The sequence below is a fragment of the Lepus europaeus genome, chromosome 6 (assembly GCF_033115175.1).
Source record: "Lepus europaeus isolate LE1 chromosome 6, mLepTim1.pri, whole genome shotgun sequence".
Taxonomy (NCBI): Eukaryota; Metazoa; Chordata; class Mammalia; order Lagomorpha; family Leporidae; genus Lepus; species Lepus europaeus.
The window spans coordinates 95,661,672-95,681,801 of NC_084832.1; the positions used below are offsets into that span (position 1 = coordinate 95,661,672).

Sequence of the window (20,130 nt, forward strand, 5' to 3'; positions counted from 1 at the left end):
GATGTTTCCTTTTCCTGTCTTTTTAGATACTTCCAAATAATGCAAACTTTGTGTATTAATTCTTAATACTGCCCCCAATCACTCCCTATATCTCAGTCTTTGCATTTTATGTATGTAGTATTTTCTAAAAAAGCTTATTTAGAAGAAGCAATACTTTCAGTATGCCTAAATAATCAATGCTGAGTCCAACCTTACATTATAGACATTTGTATTTCACTACTAGTTGAAAATACCATAAATAGGAATAAAAGTAATTGTTTTTGATGAATGGTTAAAATTCTAGTTTTTATATTCTCTTTTCCAAGGATTTGGAAATATAGGTAAATCAGGTAGCTTCTGTTTCATGTTTTGTTTTTAAATACAAGTAGTTTATAACCCCCAAAAGATGGCAAACGATTGGCAAAATCAAACAATGTAAATCCATAATTCAAGAAAATGAGGAACAGAAAATTTAAATGTAATGGTGCATAACAGGGAAGTTTAAGAGTTGTGGAAGTTTTCCTATAACCTGTGGATGGAGTGCTGATCCTCCTGAAGAAAATGAGGCAGATAAGACCTGCTGAGATGTGGTTCCTTGGGGGAAACAGAAGAAAAGTGGGGATTCTTGTAACACTGTCTGAGGCAGACGAACAAAGGGTAATGAGACGTCAGAGCCAAAAGGTGCAGCTGCTCCCCCTGTAGGAGGAGGTGACTGAAAATCACTGAGATCTGAGGAAGTGATTTGTGAGGAATCACTGGAATATTCTGGACTTCCTATTGGCCAGTTCTGTCCGACAGGTTCTACCACAGAAACAGTCAATTCAGGGACACGGTAATTACGTTGTTCTTCAGTCACAGGCTGTAGGTGGCCAGGTAATCCAAATGATTGAGATGGTGATTCTTCCTGATTCAAATCCATTGCAACCTGTCGATTTCGGTAAACACGCTGAGGTAAACTTCCACCTCCTTCTCCTGAAGAGGAGCTTGGTGTTTGACCATGAAATTCAAATACACAGTTGCTTCTGCTCTCATTGCTATGAGTTAACACAGCAGGTGCAGAATGAGGAATAAAGACAGGGTGAAACTTTAAACTTGTAGCATCTGTACTGATAGGTGCAGAAATACTAGAGAGAGGAGATCCTGGACTCACTCCAGAATCTAACCTTAAATTCTGAAGGTGTCCTAGCAGGAAAGCCTGTCCAGATGGAAATTCAAAGATAGAACTTGTGGTAGAACCCCCTTGTCCTGGCTTCTGTTCAGGTATCTGTTTCAAAGAACTTGACATTACTGGTGAGTTGTATGAAATGCCCTCATACTGTTCTGCCACCTGGGTCTGATAATGTACCCCAGCTAGATACATTGCTTCCTGAGGAATAAAATAGTGAGCTTCTTCTGGAAGTACTAGTCCAGGTCTATAGTCATTGTAAATTTGAGTTGGTTCAAAAATAGGATGGACCTGCATCTCACATAGCTCTCCGGTTACTCTACTGGCTGTAGTGCCCAACATAACTACAGCCTCTGGTGTCCAGTTAGTTGGGCTGCCACCAGGTGGAAGAAGATTTTGACCCACAGTCCTCAGCAGGGGTTGGAAGTGGCGAGTTTGGGCTTCCAGGAAGGAGGTGCTCTTACGTCGCTGAGAAATGGATATTTTCGGTGGACAGGTGGGAGGTGGTGAAAAAGAAACTGGACGTTCATGAATAGTTGGGAAAAATATCTGTGATTCTGGGTATGTTGGGGTCCCCCCACACGGATGCGCCACGGACTGAGGCTGTATCAACATGAATAAGACAAGTAATTCATACATTCACAAGTGAAATTACATCAGACATGCACAACTGGGTGGCTTGCATAACCTGATAAATGGTTATACCAAATTTATAATTAATAAGGAAGTAACAATGCTTTTGGAAATCATGTGCATAGTAAAAATCCATTAAATACATCCAGGGCCAATAAAATCAATCCATGGGACTCTCTACATCAGGTAAGAGCTGCTTTTCCACTACTTTCCTTTTTTTAAAAAAGAAATGGATGAATTCAGTTTTCTACGTGATTACTATTCTACTTTCACCCACAATAAGTATGTGTAATTTTCAGATTTAACGCACAATATGTCAATGGAAAACAAGTTAAAGGCAGGCAATCAGTCCAATTATTTTTACAATGTAAGAAGTATGCTTCAATTTAAACTATTAAGACTTTCTATATTCTATTTTCTTATTATACTGCATTTGTGTTAGAGGCTTCAATGTTATTTTTCAACAACTAATAGAATGCCTCTTAACTAGAAATCAGAAGAGATTTCTGGTGGATATAGTCAAAGAAATACAACTTCACTCGTAACAGTAATGTCTTCCCTTTGCCTACCACAAACGAGATACAGCAAATGGTTTTATTACATGAAATGTTACAGATGCCTGATCCTAGTTAAGGGTTGAATAACCATGAATTTCCAGATGATGGTGTAAAGGAAAACGTAAATGACAGTTTTATTTAATACCATGTTTTGTTCATAGAAACAGTTCTAGATTTAAGGTCTAAATTTAGAATCCTGGCTTGTTCAATGCAAACAGTATATACTATAATAATTCAGTATCATGGAATCCCTTTTAAAAAGAGGTCAGTTTCATTCACTCATAATAGCTAAAAGATTTCTATTTTGAATCAAAATGCTCATTTTACTACTGCTTGTTTAAGGTATGTTCCAAGTCCATAAAACACTGTACTGTTAATCATTCTCGTATGTAAAAATCTTGAAGATTCTGGGTTGCTAGTTCAGAACATTAACTACATTTTATATCTGGAAAAGCAGCAATAAGGTTCCATGGTGCTTAAAAAATTTAAAAGGTAGATCTTTTATAGATATTAATGGAGCCAAAGAAAGTCATATATTGTATGTGTTTCTAATGTATTCATTAGTCAAGACTCCATTCTATTCAACCTAATAAAGTAATACTTCCCATGAGGCCTTTTAGTTTGCTGATACATCACTTTACAAATTAAATTAAAACAGACTTTTACTTAAATTTATTTTAACAAATAAAACCCACTTTTACTCCTCAATTATTCTTCACTTAACAGAGTTAAAAAAAATGAACACATCCAGCTGTACTGTAAGTGTTCCTGAAGAAAAAAGTGGCAAGAAAACATGTTTTCATGATGCTTGATCTAATTTGCTTTTGACTAAGCCAGAGCTTCAAATTAAATAAAGCCCATATTTTACTAGGATATGAAAATACAAAAATGTTCTATCAGTAGGGGGATAGGAAGATACAAAGGCTAAATTTTATTGGCATGTACTGATATGTGCCAAAGATATTATGAGTATTCTCTCTCATTACCTCTGTGTTTCTATTCCCCATTAAAGACTTCTATTTTATAAAAAAGTTTTTTATTAATATAACCAGTACCTTATAGGTACAGTATGTAACCAGGTTTAGTCCTGTTCCTTACTCAAATTTTTACTGACATTCTGGATGCCTGGATGTATTCATTGGTAATACGTTTTTGTTTGTTGGAAGTTTACATTTACATACAGCACTGACAAAGAGGGAAGGCAGGCTGGAGCGTCGGTGCTTGCGCTGAGAGGCAGAATGCATAGGCAGGACACTCTCCAATGCTTTAGAAAGCTTTTCGGCAAAAGTTTCCTCAGGGGCAGTCCGAAGGAGGGAAGGAGAAAGAGGTGCATACAGCACTGGTGGTGGGGTGGAAGGAGCACTGGGAGAGATGCGGGACTGACAGGGAACAGCAGAAAGATGGGTAACACAAACCGACATGCTACGGCCACGACGAGGCTAAACAGAAAACAAACACACACATGAAAAACACAGTACTTTGAAAACAAAATAATCAAATGTATAGTGATAACGGCATAGTTAACATAAAGAAATGTTCCACCTTTCCTCTAATTCCTCAAAGTTAGTTTTTTTGAGGTGACATGTAATTCCACAAAACACACCTGGCAGAAAACAATTTTTCTCTCTATTCTGTAGATCTACAGGTTCTTATGAATAATTGCAATAATGAGCAATTATCATCCTGAATATTTTGAAATAATATCAGTTGTTATGGATGACTGACTAAAGGTAGCAGAGAAAATAATGAATATCAGAGCTTATGGTTTCTACAAACTTAGATAATATTTATAAGACTGAATTCTATTAGTTTAAAATATCTTATACGATGTAGAAGATATTAAAACCATACTATTTTGTAGGATCTCTGGACACTTCAGAAAAGAAGGCATCAAAATAAATAGGCTGTTGGTTCACAGTATTTTATCTACTACATTTTCCAATTTATCTGAGAATGTAAAAAGTCATTATCTACAGGAAAAAGTAGAGCTTCTTAAAGAAAGTCACAATTGGATGTAGGAGACATTCTGTACTTTTACTAAAGTAGCCAATGGAAAAATATCTTCAATTTGAATCTATAAGTTAAAATATTTTCAAACATATCAGAGACTCAACTCAGATTTATAAAGTTTGGGGTACCTTAGCAGAAAGGGTTTAATAAGCTACATAGTAGTACGTCTAATATTGTAAGGTTGTCTTGAGCATGTTTGTTATTCTCTTTTAGCTTTGTGAATTATGTAGTTATTTTCTTTTCCCAAACTGGCTGTATGGAATGGTCTGAGTCAACTTTGTAGCCTACTAGTAACAAGTATGTAAGTATCATCTTATGATTATTTAGTTTCATTCCCTGTTCCATTTTTTTCTGCCCTTATTTCTCTCATTTTAATTTTTTAAAATTCCACCTATAATTCATATATTATTATGAGTCACAGTAAGTTCTTTCTGGAATGAGAGAGGAATAGAATTATAAAACTTTCTGAAATCTTAAATATTTAATAATTCTTCAATCTGACATTAAAATGCAAGAATATTGACATTAAAAGGCAAAAAATATTGACTATTAACATTAAAAGGCAAGAAAACAGTCTGCTGTTAGAGCATCAATAAACATACTATGTTAGTGGCTTGAATATTAATATCCTCACAAGTGACTGTTCTCTTTTCTAAAACACACACTTAATGTTCTTAACCCTATGATGAGTGAAGCCAAAAATTAGAAATAATTTTCTAGAGGCCGGTTTGTATCCTGGCCACTTCTCTTCCATAGCTCTCTGCTATGGCATGAGGGGCAGAAGAAGATTGGCCCAAGTGGGCCTCTGCACCTGCATAGGAGACCTGGAGGAAGCTTCTGGCTTTGGTTGTTCCGGCCATTTGGGGAGTGAACCAGCAGATGGGAAACCATTCTTTTGTCTTTCTGTCTCTCTGTTACTCTACCTCTCAAATAAATAAAATCTTTTAAAAATGAAAAAAAGAAAAAATTTTCTAAAATCTAGCTGGAATGACCTAAAAAAAAATCAAGTATATCAAAAGTAGAAACTGATAAGAAATGTTGACAAGTAGTATTTGTCAGAAAGCAGAAAATACATCTTCTATGCAGTCTTTAGAAAGTTCTTCTATACTACCTATTTTAAAAGTTAGAAAGTAGCCGGTGCCGCGGCTCACTAGGCTAATCCTCCGCCTTGCGGCGCCGGCACACCGGGTTCTAGTCCCAGTCGGGGCACCGGATTCTGTCCCAGTTGCCCCTCTTCCAAGCCAGCTCTCTGCTGTGGCCCGGGAAGGCAGTGGAGGATGGCCCAAGTCCTTGGGCCCTGCACCCCATGGGAGACCAGGAGAAGCACCTGGCTCCTGCCATCGGATCAGCGCGGTGTGCTGGCCGCAGCGTGCCAGCCGCGGCGGCCATTGGAGGGTGAACCAACGGCAAAGGAAGACCTTTCTCTCTCTCTCTCTCACTGTCCACTCTGCCTGTCAAAAAAATAAAAATAAATAAATAAATAAATAAAAAAGTTAGAAAATAGACTTAACAAATCAGTACATTATTATTATTTATATTATTAGTACATTCTTTGGGTGACTGTGGCCATGAATTCATCTAAAAGCTCATCGAAAAGGACTAGTCAACATACTCAGAAACAAACAAGAATCTTTTATTCCAGCTGTAGAATAAAAGACCAGAGGAAGCAGAAGTATTTTAACTGAATGATTTTCATTTAATGAAGAGTAAGAATTCCACAAGGTTCAGATTAAACACTTTTTGAGAAGGAGGGGAAAAAAAATCTGCCTGCTTAATAATCTTAGGCAACAAGTACTATTCAGTGATTTTCTAATTTGCTTCTGAGGCAAATGATGTAGTTTCCTTTGAAGATGTCAGAGGGTCAGCAAAATAAATGGAGTATAAACTGATGACCTGCAATAATGTGTGTATGTGTACAGAATAAAATATTTTAGCAAATTATCTCTATAAGTTGATTCTGAAAGTAAATCAGTAATAAAACAGATACTAAATAAAGGGAAAAAGCAAATGAACATATACTGGGGAAGGAACTTGTGTCCAACAAAGACTTTATAAACGCAGGAACACGCATAGCAACTGATGATTAACTAAATACAAGCATTAAATGGTCATACAAAGAAAGGATTCCTTCACTCTGGAGTACTCACATGCAGCATTCTATAATGGTTTGAAGGTCTTACCTGTGTTTTACACAATAAAAAATCTTACAGAAAATACTTAATAATTATTTCAACAAATAAGCCTTTGAAAAATTCTCCTTACCCCACCCCCAAATCTGGTTTAAGCTGCTGCTTGAAAACAGTTTCAATTTGTGGTAAAAAAGAGTATTTATTACCTTCAATTAATTGCATATTAGTCTAAATCTTATATCTAGTTGCTTCTCAGAGGCAGTTTAGCTAATTCCCAAACACTAGTGTATATATTCTGCTATGCTTGAATTATTATTATACTCTATAATAAACCTATTTTCTTTAGAAATACAGTCATCCCTCCAGGGCCTCAAGGGATTGGTTGTAGGACTTCTTCCTTGCCTCCACCCCCAGTAGACAGTGAAATATGAAGATGGTCAAGCCCCTTATATAAAAGGGCACACTATTTGCATATAACCTAAGCACACCCACCCATATGTTAAAATCATTTCTAGAAAACTAATAATGCCTAGTATAATATAAGTGCTATATAAACAGTTATTGTACTACATTTTAGGAATTATAAGAAAAAAAATCTGTACATGTTCAATACAGTACAGCTTTTTTTAAAAAAAATATTTTCAATCCACAGTTGGTTCAATCTGCAAATATAGAACCCATGGATATAGAAGGCTGATTGTACATCACTTATATTTTCTACTTCAGACTCCTGCTGTTACTTGAATAGCAACAGATTTGAATTTAGTGGATTATCTATTGGCTCACATTGTAGTTCATAGATTCTCTATGCATCTACTTACCATACTTGAGGGTGGATATACCCCATGAGGCTGAGATTGTGTTTGAACAACAGAAGCGGTATGCCCTGGGATTGTGCCAGTAGAATGTGTCTGTTCATGCTGAGAACCATATGAAACTGTCTGTTGGCTGCTTACTCGAGAATCTGTGAAGACAGAGGATCCCTGACCACTGTCAACTGTCCCATCAGCTGAAGGAGAAATGAATCATCAAAAAACAGAAAGAGAAAGGGAAAGAGATAAGTCATAAAAGGAAGTTCACATTTTAGGCTAATTACATTAGAATTAATTATTTGTTTCTTTGCACAGACCTAAACTAAATAAATGAACAGAAGTCCTATTAAGTAAATTTCTATATTTACTTATTTATTTTTGACAGGCAGAGTGGACAGTGAGAGAGAGAGAGACAGAGAGAAAGGTCTTCCTTTGCCGTTGGTTCACCCTCCAATGGCCGCAGCGGCCGGTGCACCGCACTGATCCGAAGCCAGGAGCCAGGTGCTTATCCTGGTCTCCCATGCGGGTGCAGGGCCCAAGCACTTGGGCCATCCTCCATTGCCTTCCTGGGCCACAGCAGAGAGCTGGCCTGGAAGAGTGGCAACTGGGATAGAATCCGGTGCCCCGACCGGGACTAGAACCCGGTGTGCCGGCGCCACAGGCGAAGGATTAGCCTATTGAGCACGGTGCTGGCCAAAATTTCTATATTTAAATGAGGGATTCCTATGGTAAAAACATGTTTTAATATATTTTTAAAAAGTTACTCTGGTTATCACAGAATCTTATCACCTGAAGAGCAAGGGAAATAAAATATAGCATTGCTGGGGCTGGTTAAGCCTCCGTCTACAGCGCTGGCATCCTATATGGGCACTGGTTCATGTCCTGGATGCTCCTCTTCCAATCTAGCTCCCTGCTGATGGCCAGGGAGGGCAGTGGAGGATGGCCCAAGTGCTTGGACCCCTGCACCAACATGAGAGACCCAGAAGAAGCTCCTGGCTCCTGGCTTTGGACTGTCCAAACTCCAGACATTGCGGCCATTTGGGGAGTGAACCAGCAGATAGAAGACCTCTCTGTATCTCCCTCTCTCTGTCTGTTAAACTCCACCTCTTAAATAAATAAGTCTTTAAAAAAAAATACAGCATTGCAAGTAAGCTTTAAATTTAATGCTTTTAATGTCTTAAGTATGGAGACCTGCGAGCTCTCATCAGTCAAGTCAATCAATCACTAGTAGGGGTCAGCACTGTGGTGCAGCGGCTTAAAGCCCTGGCCTGAAGTGCTGGCATCCCATATGGGAGCCGATTCTAGTCCCGGCTGCTCCTTTTCCCATCCAGCTCTCTGCTATGGTCTGGGATAGCAGTAGAAGATGGCCTAAGTCCTTAGGCCCCTGCACCCAAGTGGGAGACGGGAAGACACTCCTGGCTCCTGGTTCTTGGCTTTGGATGGGTGCAGCTCTGGCCGTTGCGACCATCTGGGGAATGAACCAGCAGATAAGACCTCTCTCTCTGTCTACCTCTCTGTAACTCTTTCAAATAAAATAAATCTTAAAAAAATAACTAGTATCATTCATTTTTAGTCTGTACACATTGAACTTTGCTTAAAGAGCTAAACCAGATTCATGAATCCAATTTTAAGTAGCTAAAATTTTTCATTCTTCATTGATTACATTTTATTTCAAAGAATTGTAAAAAGTAGGGGCCGGTGCCATGGCATAGTAGGTTAATTCTCCGCCTGTGGCGCTAGCATCCCATATGGGCGCCGGTTCGTGTCCGGGCTGCTCCTCTTCCCATCCAGCTGTCTGCTATGGCCTGGGAAGGCAGTAAAAGATGGCCCAAGTGCTTGGGCCCCTGCACCCACATGAGAGACCAGGAAGAAGCACCTGGCTCTTGGCTTCAGATTGGCGCAGCTCTGGCCATTGCGGCCATTTGGGGGAGTGAACCAATGGAAGGAAGACCTTTCTCTCTGTCTCTCTCTCTCTGTAACTCTACCTCTCAAATAAATAAATAAAATCTTAAAAAAAAAAAAAAAGGAATTGTAAAAAGTAGAAATCTGCTAACTAGAATGTCCAAGATCTGGAACTTGTGAAATTATTTCATAATCTAAACACCTTTCTTCAATGTCACATTCTATTCTGTTAGACATGGAGATAAGAAAAAAAGCAAACTAGATGGCAACCACCTTAAAAGTTCTTATTGTATGTTAGGCTCATAATTCAAACCCAAGGAAAAAACCAAAAACAAGATGAAGAAAAGGCAATCAGAAGCATCACTGGCATATGTGGCTACTTACACAACACAGATATGCTAGGTTGCTGGTACTGTAGTTGTTGATGCTGGTCTGCCTCAGGTTCTTCAGGTTCTACTTGTGTAGAAACTGAAGCTGAAGTGGCGGAAGCAGTAGGTACGCCGGTGCTAGCAGACGGGAGCTGCTTGACTCCTGCCTGAGAAGCACTTGATTGTTCTACCTGCTGTTTAAGACTGCTCTCTTCTTGCTTTCGTTTTTCTTGCTCTTCTCGTACCAATTGCCGCTGCTCTCGTTTTCTTTTAATTAATGACACTCTATCTTTGATAGCTTTAGCCATGGTCTTATGATCACTTTCACAGACATAGCCAGACTCTACCTACAGAATAAAAGAGTGTATTAAGATGCAAAAGGATATCAAAAGAAAACAACCCAAAAATAAACAAAGAAGGCACTACAGCAAGGCAGAGAAGAAGGAAGACTGGATCTCAGTATAGAGCTTGACCAAATGGTTAAATTACTGGTCTCCAAATTACACTTCCCCACCACTTTTGTAGATGCCAGAAGTGTGCGGATACCTTCAATCTTTATAGCAAACAATGAAACAATAGGGCACCTGAAACCACGGGTTTTAAAACAAGTAAGGTACTCTATTCTTCAATCTAGTATATTTCCTTCTTGCATGTAACCATTAACATTAACCTTTGTTACTTCTACTTCCTTTCACTATGCAACTGCTTATCCAAATGAAAACCCTGTATAAGTATATGAAAGTTCTAAAAAAAAAAAAAAGTATTTTTTAATACCTATCACTGAATGGTTCTTATAAATCCCATCAGATATTCTATGAGTATCTTTGCAAAATAACTGGCTATTTTAAGCACAGTAGCAAGCTTAAACTTGGTGAAGGGCTTCCTTTAAAAAGTGTTCTTTTAGGGGTCGGCACTGTGGTGTCGCAAGTAAAGCCACAGGCTGTGGTGCCAGCATCCTGAATGGGCGCTGGTTCGAGACCCAGCTGCTCCAGCTCTCTGCAATGGCCTGGGAAAGCAGTAGAAGATGGCCCAAGTCCTGAACCCCTGCACCCACGTGGGAGACCTGGAAGAAGCTGCTGGCTCCTGGCTTCGGGTCGGCTCAGCTCTGGCTGCTGTGGCCATTTGGGGAATGAACCAGCAGATGGAAGACCTGATTCTCTCTCTGCCTTTCAAACAAATATATCTTCAAGAAATAAAACAAAAAAGTGATCTTTTAAACTTACTTAAATACTGATACATCAAAAGAAGCCCACTAATAACTGATCCTGAAAACTCCCTTCAAAGTAAAAACAATATATCATCCTATGGCTATTTGTATAAGGTTTATCCAATGACTGATCAAAAGCAAACCAATATTTAAAAACATAACATCATTCAAACTGGAGAGTTTTTATACAAATTAGCAGTCAGTCTCATAGACTTTCAAAATGACTCCAGAATGCATTTTAACTTTTCCTCTCTTTCATCTTCCTCTCTTTCATCTACCCCATATATACATTCATATGTATATATTCTCTCAAAAATAACTTTAGTAAAGAAGCTCCTAGCTCTTTATATAACTACATATATTTATATATTATATTATATGTATTATCAGTAATTATAAAATTTAACATCCATTATCAAACAATAGAAAAAAGTATAAACAAGGGTGATAAAGCAAAGTCTCACTATTCAAAGCTTGTATTTGGGGCCAACATAATTACATGCCAATGATGTCACACACCACTGTATAATTTACTTTTTTCTCAATAATATCAGTGCTACATTAGTTTTAAAATGGCTGATTAATGTCAATTTACCATTTCTTGAGCAACATCTTCTGGCACATCTCTCTCCAAGTCAAAGGAAAACTCAATAGCTTCATTGTCTTTGTATTTGCCCTTTAGTTTCTTAATATCTTCAATACGTAGCCATAACTTAATAGCTATCTTTTCTCCATCATCTTCTTCTGCTAATTCTACTCGTACTCCTGTTTCCTCCTGGAAGAAGGCATGGTTCAGGAGGTCTTTGATGGAATATCTTTCAAAAAAGGGGAGAAAGAAAAAAAACAAAAACAAAACTCCATTAGTTTGAAAAGATAATCTTCAAATGTGGCTGATTAATTTTATTCATAAGAAAAAAAAGGTTGTGAAAAGAAAGAAAATAATTTTAAATCACTCCTATACTGTACTATTTGGATAGTTACTACAGAATTTTATTCTCAAGTTATAGAATATCCAAAAATCTCATATTTGTGAATAAGAGTTCACTGAAATAACACTTAAATCCAATGATTTAATCTCATTGATCAATAGTGTACTAGTAGGGGCCAGCACTGTGGCATAGCAGATAAAGCTGCCACCTACAGTGCTGGCATCCCATATGGATGCTGGTTGGAGTCCTGGCGGCTTCACTTTTGATCCACCTCCCTGTTAGTATGCCTGGGACAGCAGCAGAAGATGGCCCAAGTGCTTGGGCCCCTGTACCCATGTGGGAGATCTGGAAGAAGCTCCTGGCTTCAGACATGCCAAGCTCTGGCCATTGTGGTCATTTGGGGAGTAAACCAGTGGATGGAAGATCTCTCTCTCTCTTCCTCTCCCTCTCTGTTTCAAATAAATAAATAAATACATCTTAAAAGAACAGTGTATCAGTAATGGCAAGCATGCATAGAATAACAAAGATATCACATAATCATTTATGTAACACTAAGTAATAAAAACCCTTCCTGAGTATAATCCAGTCTGATCACTGACCAACACCAAACAAAATATCAACTCCTGATGATTAGGAATGGATGTTCAGAGAGGTTGAGAATCCTATTTATTGTAAATGAATCAAAAAAATTCACTGTAAATGAATCAAAATGATTTCTAGTTTGGTGCCTTCTACAGTAATAACCTTTTTTTTTACTGCAGTAAAATCTTTCAATTCCTCTTTTCAAGAATTTGTATACTAGGCAAGAAGTACAATTACAGAACAATCTTCTTTAAAAAGAAATGGTTTCAAAATACCAGTAATTTAATTAACTGTGCCATCCAGAAAAGAGAGAATAACACGTTCTGAGACTCAAAACATTCCTTTGATTATAACAAAAGTTCTGAAAGAGATTTAAGAATTCAGTGTATACAAAAATAGAAACTCAAACAAATTTCTATTAAAAAGCCTTAAAGATTATCATGCTAAGCTCTTCCAAATAACAAAGTTATAAAAATATGAGAATGGAAAAGTAAAAGATATAGAATTAATGAATGATACACCTAATTGTTCTCAATCTTCAGGAGGTAGAATATGTTCAATTTACACCTTATATTTTTATTAGCTAGCCTATTTTTTTCTCGCTGGAATACATAAGGAGATGATAAAAGTGGACTGTCTTTCAAAAACAGACCCTGGCCCCTTCCCATGCCTAAATGGGTGATGAATCAGCTATAGGGCAAATCAGATTCTTGTCACACCTCTGAAAAAAGTCCTCAGTTAGTAAACATGGCTAAGCAAGGATCCAAATGGCCGCAAAGCCGGAGGCTGCGCCAATCCGAGGCCAGGAGCCAGGAGCTTCTTTTGGGTCTCCCACACAGGTGCAGGGCCCAAGGACTTGGGCCTTCTCCTATTGCTTTCCCAGGACATAGCAGAGAGCTGGATCAGAAGTGGAGCAGCCGGGACTCAAACTGGCACCCATATGGGATGCCGGCGCTTCAGGCCAGGGCTTTAACCCGCTGCGCCACAGCACTAGCCCCAATATATCATTTTTCATTTAAATTTTATTTAAATCTATCATTAGATCTGATCCTTTGTTGTTTACCCAAAGGTAAAGAAGTCCAAAAGGCAGAAAAAAATCTTGACTTTTTAAAGTCAACTGTAGTTATGTAAGAACTGGTGCACATATGAGATGCCAGCACTGTAGGGGCCAGCTTTACCCGCTACGCCACAGCACTGGTCCCTTAGAGACTATTCATGTTCACAATCATGATGCAATAACTCATATTGAATGCAATAGCTTTGTTTAAAGCGGTTCTGCTTTAAGCTCCACCAAACCATACTTTTTAAAAATTAATTTTTTAAGGGGCTGGCGCTGTGGCGCCGCAGGTTAATGCCCTGGCCTGAAGCGCCGACATCCCATATAAGCACTGGTTCGAGACCTGGCTGTTCCACTTCGAATCCAGCTCTCTGCTATGGCCTGGGAAAGCAGCAGCAGATGGTCCAAGTGCCTGGGCCCCTGCACCTGAGTGGGAGACTCAGAAGAAGCTCCTGGCTCTTGGCTTCGGATCGGCGCAGCTCTGGCCATTGCGGCCAATTTGGGAATGAACCATCGGATGGAAGACCTCTCCCTCTCTCTCTCTCTGCCTCTCCTCTCTCTCTGTAACTCTGACTTGCAAATAAATAATAAATCTTTAAAAAAATCTTTTTTTGACAGGCAGAGTGGACAGTGAGAGAGAGGGAGAGAGAGAAAGGTCTTCCTTTTCCGTTGGTTCACTCCCCAGTGGCTGCTGTGGCTGTCACGCTGCGGCCGGCACACCGCGCTGATCTGAAGCCAGGAGCCAGGTGCATCTCCCGGTCTTCCATATGGGTGCAGGGCCCAAGGACTTGGGCCATCCTCCACTGCACTCCCGGGCCACAGCAGAGAGCTGGCCTGGAAGAGCGGCAACCGGGACAGAATGCGGCGCCCCGACCGGGACGAGAACCTGGTGTGCTGCCGCCGCAGGCGGAAGATTAGCCTATTGAGCCGTGGCGCTGGCAAAAAATTTAATTTTTTAAAATATTTGAGAAGCAGAGAGGATGGGGAAAGTACTCCCATCTGCTGCTTTACTCCCCAAATGCCTGCAATGGCTCAGGAGTCAAAGCCATGAACACAATCCAGGTCTGTCACATGAACGGCAGGAATCCAATTACTTGAGCAATCAATGATGTCTCCCACTATTTGTATTAGCAGCATGCTGCAATCAGGAGCCAGAGCCAGGGGTTGAACTGGGGTATTCCAATGAGGGAGTAGGCATAACTTACATTTTAAGCTTTAGGCCAAACGCCTACCTCCCAACAACATTTTTACTATGTTCCATTGTACTGAATCTGAATAACCCCAGTAGACAGAACCCATTTAAAAAAAAGTTACATGGCATAAATGGATAACCTAATCCCAAGTATTAAATATTAGTTACAGGCTGGCACTGCGGCTCACTAGGCTAATCCTCTGCCTTGCGGCGCCGGCACACTGGGTTCTAGTCCCGGTTGGGGCACCGGATTCTGTCCCAGTTGTCCCTCTTCCAGGTCAGCTCTCTGCTTGGCCAGGGAGTGCAGTGGAGGATGGCCCAAGTGCTTGGGCCCTGCACCCCATGGGAGACTAGGAGAAGCACCTGGCTCCTGCCTTTGGATCAGCGTGGTGCGCCGGCCACAGCTCGCTGGCCGCGGCGGCCATTGGATTGTGAACCAACGGCCTCTCTGTCTCTCTCTCTCTCACTGTCCACTCCGCCTGTCAAAAAAAAAACAAAACAAAAAACTAATAATAAATAAATGTTAGTTACGAAAGAGGCAACTTACCTTTCATCTTTGTTTTGCCTTATGCATCCTTCAATAATTTCCTTTACTTCGGGAATTGCTACTTTGTCAAAACTGGCTGGCTTTACTCCCTGAAAACCATAAAAATAGCCACAGAAACACATTAATAACAGCAGTGCCTTTGAGTTTTAACTTTCCAATTAAGGTTCTAGTAGGTTACCTTCTTATCATCCTAGCTTTTTTCTGACTTGCCTACAGGAGCTTACTCAGCCAAGGTCAGGAAGGGTGGTGTGGTGGTCAATTTAGCTTCTCAAAAGCAAACAAGGCGGGGTGGGGGGAGGCACAGCGCTGTGGCATACCAGTTAAAGCTGCCACCTTCAGTGCCAGCATACCATATGGGTGCCAGTTCAAGTCTCGGCTGCTCTACTTCCAATCCAGCACTCTGCTACAGCCTGGGAAGGCAGCAGAGGGTGGCCCAAGTCCCTGAGCCCCTGAACCTGCATAGGAGACCCAGAGGAAGCTCCTCGCTCCTGGCTCCTGATCGGCACAGCTTAGCTCCGGCCTTGCGGCCAATTGGGGAGTGGACCAGTGGATGGAAGACCTCTGACTCTCTCTCTCTCTCTGTAACTCTGCCTTTCAAATACATTTTTTTTTTAAATATTCAAAAAAGTTAAGTCTATTTTGGGGTGCAAAAATTTGAAATTCACACATTTGTATACTAGAATTCAGAGCTCTACCCAGTTTTACACATTCCACTGGAACCTATAGGGAAACTGGCATACACAAAATCATTATCTCCAAAGTTTTAAATACCAGAGTCGTATCCAACATGGAATAATTCTCATCAATTACTCATTATATCATTCCATAGTCATGACCTGGAGAATTCTATCTTGAGGGCTAACTTCACAGCAAGAAACTATAGGGCTGATCCTAAAATTAAAACATGCATTTTAAAACTTTGTATCTGAAAATGACTACAAAGATCACTATTGAGATTTTCTTCAATTCTCTTATTTTTTCGAATCCCAACTTACCCTTGTTTTCACATGAGAGGGTAACTTCAAAAAGTTATGGAAAATAGAATTAAAAGATAAGCTTATTTTGCTGCAAAAATATTTTGAAATCCATGCAGTTAATGCAGTAACACACATTTTTTCATGGACTTTTGGAAGACGCCTGATATCCATGGATTTCAAAACTGTTTGCACCAAAACAGAATTACCTTTTTAAACATTTCCTTTTTTTCTTCCTTTTAAAGCTGGAATCAGATATGGGAGCCAGTAATTGGACCCAGGTACTCTGGTGTAGAATGTTGATGTCCTAAGTGGTGGCTTACAGACCACACACACCGCCTTGAATTGTCTTCCAATTTCATTTTTCCAAAAACTTTTTTTTTAATTTTAATAACAAGGAAACAATATTCTTGACGTAAAAGATCACTTAAATAAGAGATGTGTGATATTTCAAACTTAATAATATAAATAGATGCTGTATACGAAAAAAGTTCTCTGGCAGTAGAAAAATGGATTATTTTTATATTTGTTTTCAGTTTTCTATGATAAGCTTGTAAATCTGCATAATTTTAGAATTTTTTAAATAATTTATTTATTTATCTGAAAGACAGGGAGCGAGAGAGAGGAAGAAACAGATCTTCCATCTTCTGGTTCACTCCCCAGATGACTGCAATGGCCAGAGCTGGGCTGATCCAAAGCTAGGAGTCAAAAGCTTTTTCTGGGTCTCCCACATAGGTGCAGGGGCCCAGGCTCTTGGGCCATCTTCTGCTGCTTTCCCAGGCACATCAGCAGAGAGCTGGATTGGAAGTGGAGTAGCCAAGACTCTAACCAGAGTCCATTTGGGATGTTGGCACTGCAGGTAGCAGCTTAACTCACTACACCAGAGCACTGGGCCCTGTCGCATGATTTTTTGAAAGGTCATTTATAAAAATAATGGGAAGAACCATCTAAAATGCAGCACGAGGGGACTTCAAAAAGTTTGTGGAAAATGGAAATAAGTTTGTTTTGATGCAAAAAAGTTGAAATCCATGTACAATTGTTATAGTATGTATTTTCCATGCACTTTTTTTTTTCCAGGATTTATTTATTTGAAAGGCAGAGAGAGAGAGAGAAAGAGAGAAGGGGGGGGGAGAGAGAGAGAAAGAAATCTTCCATTTGTTCGTCCACTCCCCAAATGGCTGCAACGGCCAGGGCTGTGCCAGGCCAAAACCAGTCTCCTATGTGGGTGCAGGCACCCAAGGAATTGGGCCATCTGCCACTGCTTTCCCAGGCACATCAGCAGGGAGCTGGATCAGAAGTGGAGCAGCTGGGACTTGAACCAGTGCTCATATGGGATTGTCAGCACTGTAGGCAGAGGCTTAACCTATAACACCACAGTGCCGCCCCCTCTCCATGGACTTTCTGAATGCCTCTTGTATATTAAGTTTATAGAACATTTATTACTAACAAAAAAATTATCTGAAAGATTGTTCTTTGGTCAAATTAGACCGTCATACATAGTTGGACTTATGATAGTTTGAATATTATAGAGAAGTGACTAAAGTGAACACAGAATCTAATGAAGAAAAATCATCCTTCTTCCATAAGCTCATACATTTTGGGGGAAATGTGTTTGGCCTACTGGCAGTAAAAATCCATATATTAAATTAATAAAATATATAATGATAGAACTGTTTTGATCTAGCATTGGCACGTTCAAAAGAGGAAAGAGGACTTAACAATATAAGATTTGAATTTGGTGCAAATTGAACAAGTGAAAACAGTTCTGAGCTTCAGATTCTCTGTCCAATAAGTAGAAATTTGAATCAGATGTCTAGACTGAAAGCACTTTTTTATAAGATTTATTTATTTGAAAGGCAGTGACAGAGAGAAAAGGAGAGATTTCCTATCTACTGGTTCATTCACCAAATGGCTGCAACAGCTAGGGCTGGGATATTATGAAGCCAGGAACCCAGAACTCCATCTGAATCTCCCATGTGGGAAGCAATAGCCCAAATATCTGGGCCATCATCTGCTCCTTTTCCAGGCCCATAAGCAGGGGGCTGGACTGGAAGCATAAAAGCCAGGATTAGAAATGATGTTTCAATTTGCAATGTTGACATTTCAAGTAGCTAACCTGCTGTACCAAAATGCACCCACTAAATTACTAAACCCTGAATTACTAAGCTTTGTTGAACCATGGCCACCTCTGAGTTAGAAGACAATCACCAAAGATAATAAAGCATAAGGTTAAAAGGAAGTAAAATTTTGTATGATCCTTTCATCCTCAATTATCCTTAATAATCTTCTTATAATCTTAACCACCCAAACATATATCCACACATGGCTCTACTGAAAATAATTCCTATTTCCAAACAGGAATACTAATTGAAAAAGACAGAAGATACAATAAATCAGTAACTGTACATGATATAACCTCAAATCTTACTTGATCATCCTGTTTTCTCACCCTGTAGTCAAGATTTAGGTACAGTCAACTCCACACCAGTGCTACGCAACACAGTGAGTTGCCACTGCCACCTAAAAATGTGCCATAAGTGCCAAGGTAACAAATAAAGCTGCTATACATCTTATCAGTCCAGTAGTTGATATTAAAAGATTAAGAATGCTTAGTGCTACCCACTTAGATACTGAAGAATGTGCCAAGAAATTCCAACAGTCAGTTACCACAAAGAAGTCAGAATACCAAAATAACCTGGCACAGGTATTCTGAATAATTTGAGGAGAATATAGAGGGATTGTATAATAAAAAATGAGTAATTGAAAGTGTATGGAATGAATATGAAACTTCAATGACCCTGAAAGTGACCTACAGGAAAGTCATCTGGGACATAAAATAGAAAGCTATTTAAAAAGAAACAATTTTTATATACTCATCACACACTCATAGTCTTTTCTTAAAAGGTAAGAACTCAAATGTATTTTTTATAACTGACACCTCACCTTACTTCCTATTTCATATACCGATCAAGGTAAACCCAAGCAAAAAGTCACCCCTTTCTCTTTACTCTCCAAGTTAGCCCCAGTTAATCCTGTTCTAACCAGTAAAGGCAAAGCATTACCCAATTATTCTGTATGAGGCTGAAAATACACAAAACAGGAAAGAAAAGTACTGTGAATAAACCAGGCTACTCTTTGAACAAAACTAAAGTTTGTTAAGGACATAAAACCTTCTCTATTTTTCTGGAGCCATCAATCCATTGGCTCTGCCAATATTCCTGCCTTACTTTTGTAATTTACAAGATCTCTCTTTACACAGTAGTACCATTTATTTATTTGATTTTTCAATTGGAATGGTCGCTTAATTCTCCTAACTAAACATAAGTACTTCTTGCATACCTAATACATGCTCATTTAAGATATTTTCAGTATTGGATGGTTGTGGGTAGGAGGGTGGTTATGGGGGGGAAAAGCTGCTATAGTCCAAAAGTTGTACTTTGGAAATTTATATTTATTAAATAAAAGTTAAAAAAAAGATATTTTCAGTATTATATAAAATTATTCTCTTAAACCAAACAAAAAATGAAAGGTCACTTATACACAATATTAAATGGTTTACAAAATTTAACAATTGTGACTGCATAGGGCACTTCAAGAGTTGATATAAACATTTGTCAGTATGTTGCTTTATTTGGACTTAAATTACAAAAATACATACATACATGTTACACACTCTGTGAGTCATAATACAGAAGTTTCTGGTTCAACCCTCTAGCTCTAAAGTGCCAACATTTTGGCTTCTTAAAACTTTAATTTTCAAATGTTTTAGGGAAACATTTGATGAATATAAAGCTTTTCTTAACCATTCAGAGGAGAAAAAAGCTCATTTCTTTCTCAGAAAGAACACAGTATACATTAACTACATAATTTTAACAAATAGGATACTTTAAAAAGTCTGCAGAAAATGGAATGAAACGTAGGAATTTATTGTAGTTCAAAAAATATTTGGTAAAAAATTTGATAGAAAATGCATATTATCAAAAAACTATGCATAGATTTCAAAAAGTTTTACACCAATAAGCTCATATTTTTTACTCAAAATTTCCATGAATTTTTTGAAGTCCCTTGTATTTTTAAAGCACTCTGA

The 20,130-nt window shown here is 38.8% G+C and overlaps 1 protein-coding gene across 8 annotated transcripts in view; it reads right to left on the reverse strand.

Annotated features, from left to right (window-relative positions):
* The window catches only part of WNK1 (WNK lysine deficient protein kinase 1), a 161,613-nt gene that overhangs the window by 39,778 nt on the left and 101,705 nt on the right, over positions 1–20,130 (reverse strand). For 7 of the 8 annotated variants that reach the window (XM_062194613.1, XM_062194614.1, XM_062194612.1 and 4 more), the window contains exons 5-8: positions 15,070–15,158; positions 11,358–11,577; positions 9,572–9,902; positions 7,295–7,482 (exon numbers count right to left, since the gene is read on the reverse strand). In XM_062194613.1, the coding sequence (XP_062050597.1) occupies positions 7,295–7,482; positions 9,572–9,902; positions 11,358–11,577; positions 15,070–15,158 (828 nt within the window). Of the gene's footprint in view, positions 1–508; positions 1,748–7,294; positions 7,483–9,571; positions 9,903–11,357; positions 11,578–15,069; positions 15,159–20,130 lie in introns of all 8 variants that reach the window. The other variant, XM_062194619.1, reaches the window with a different exon arrangement.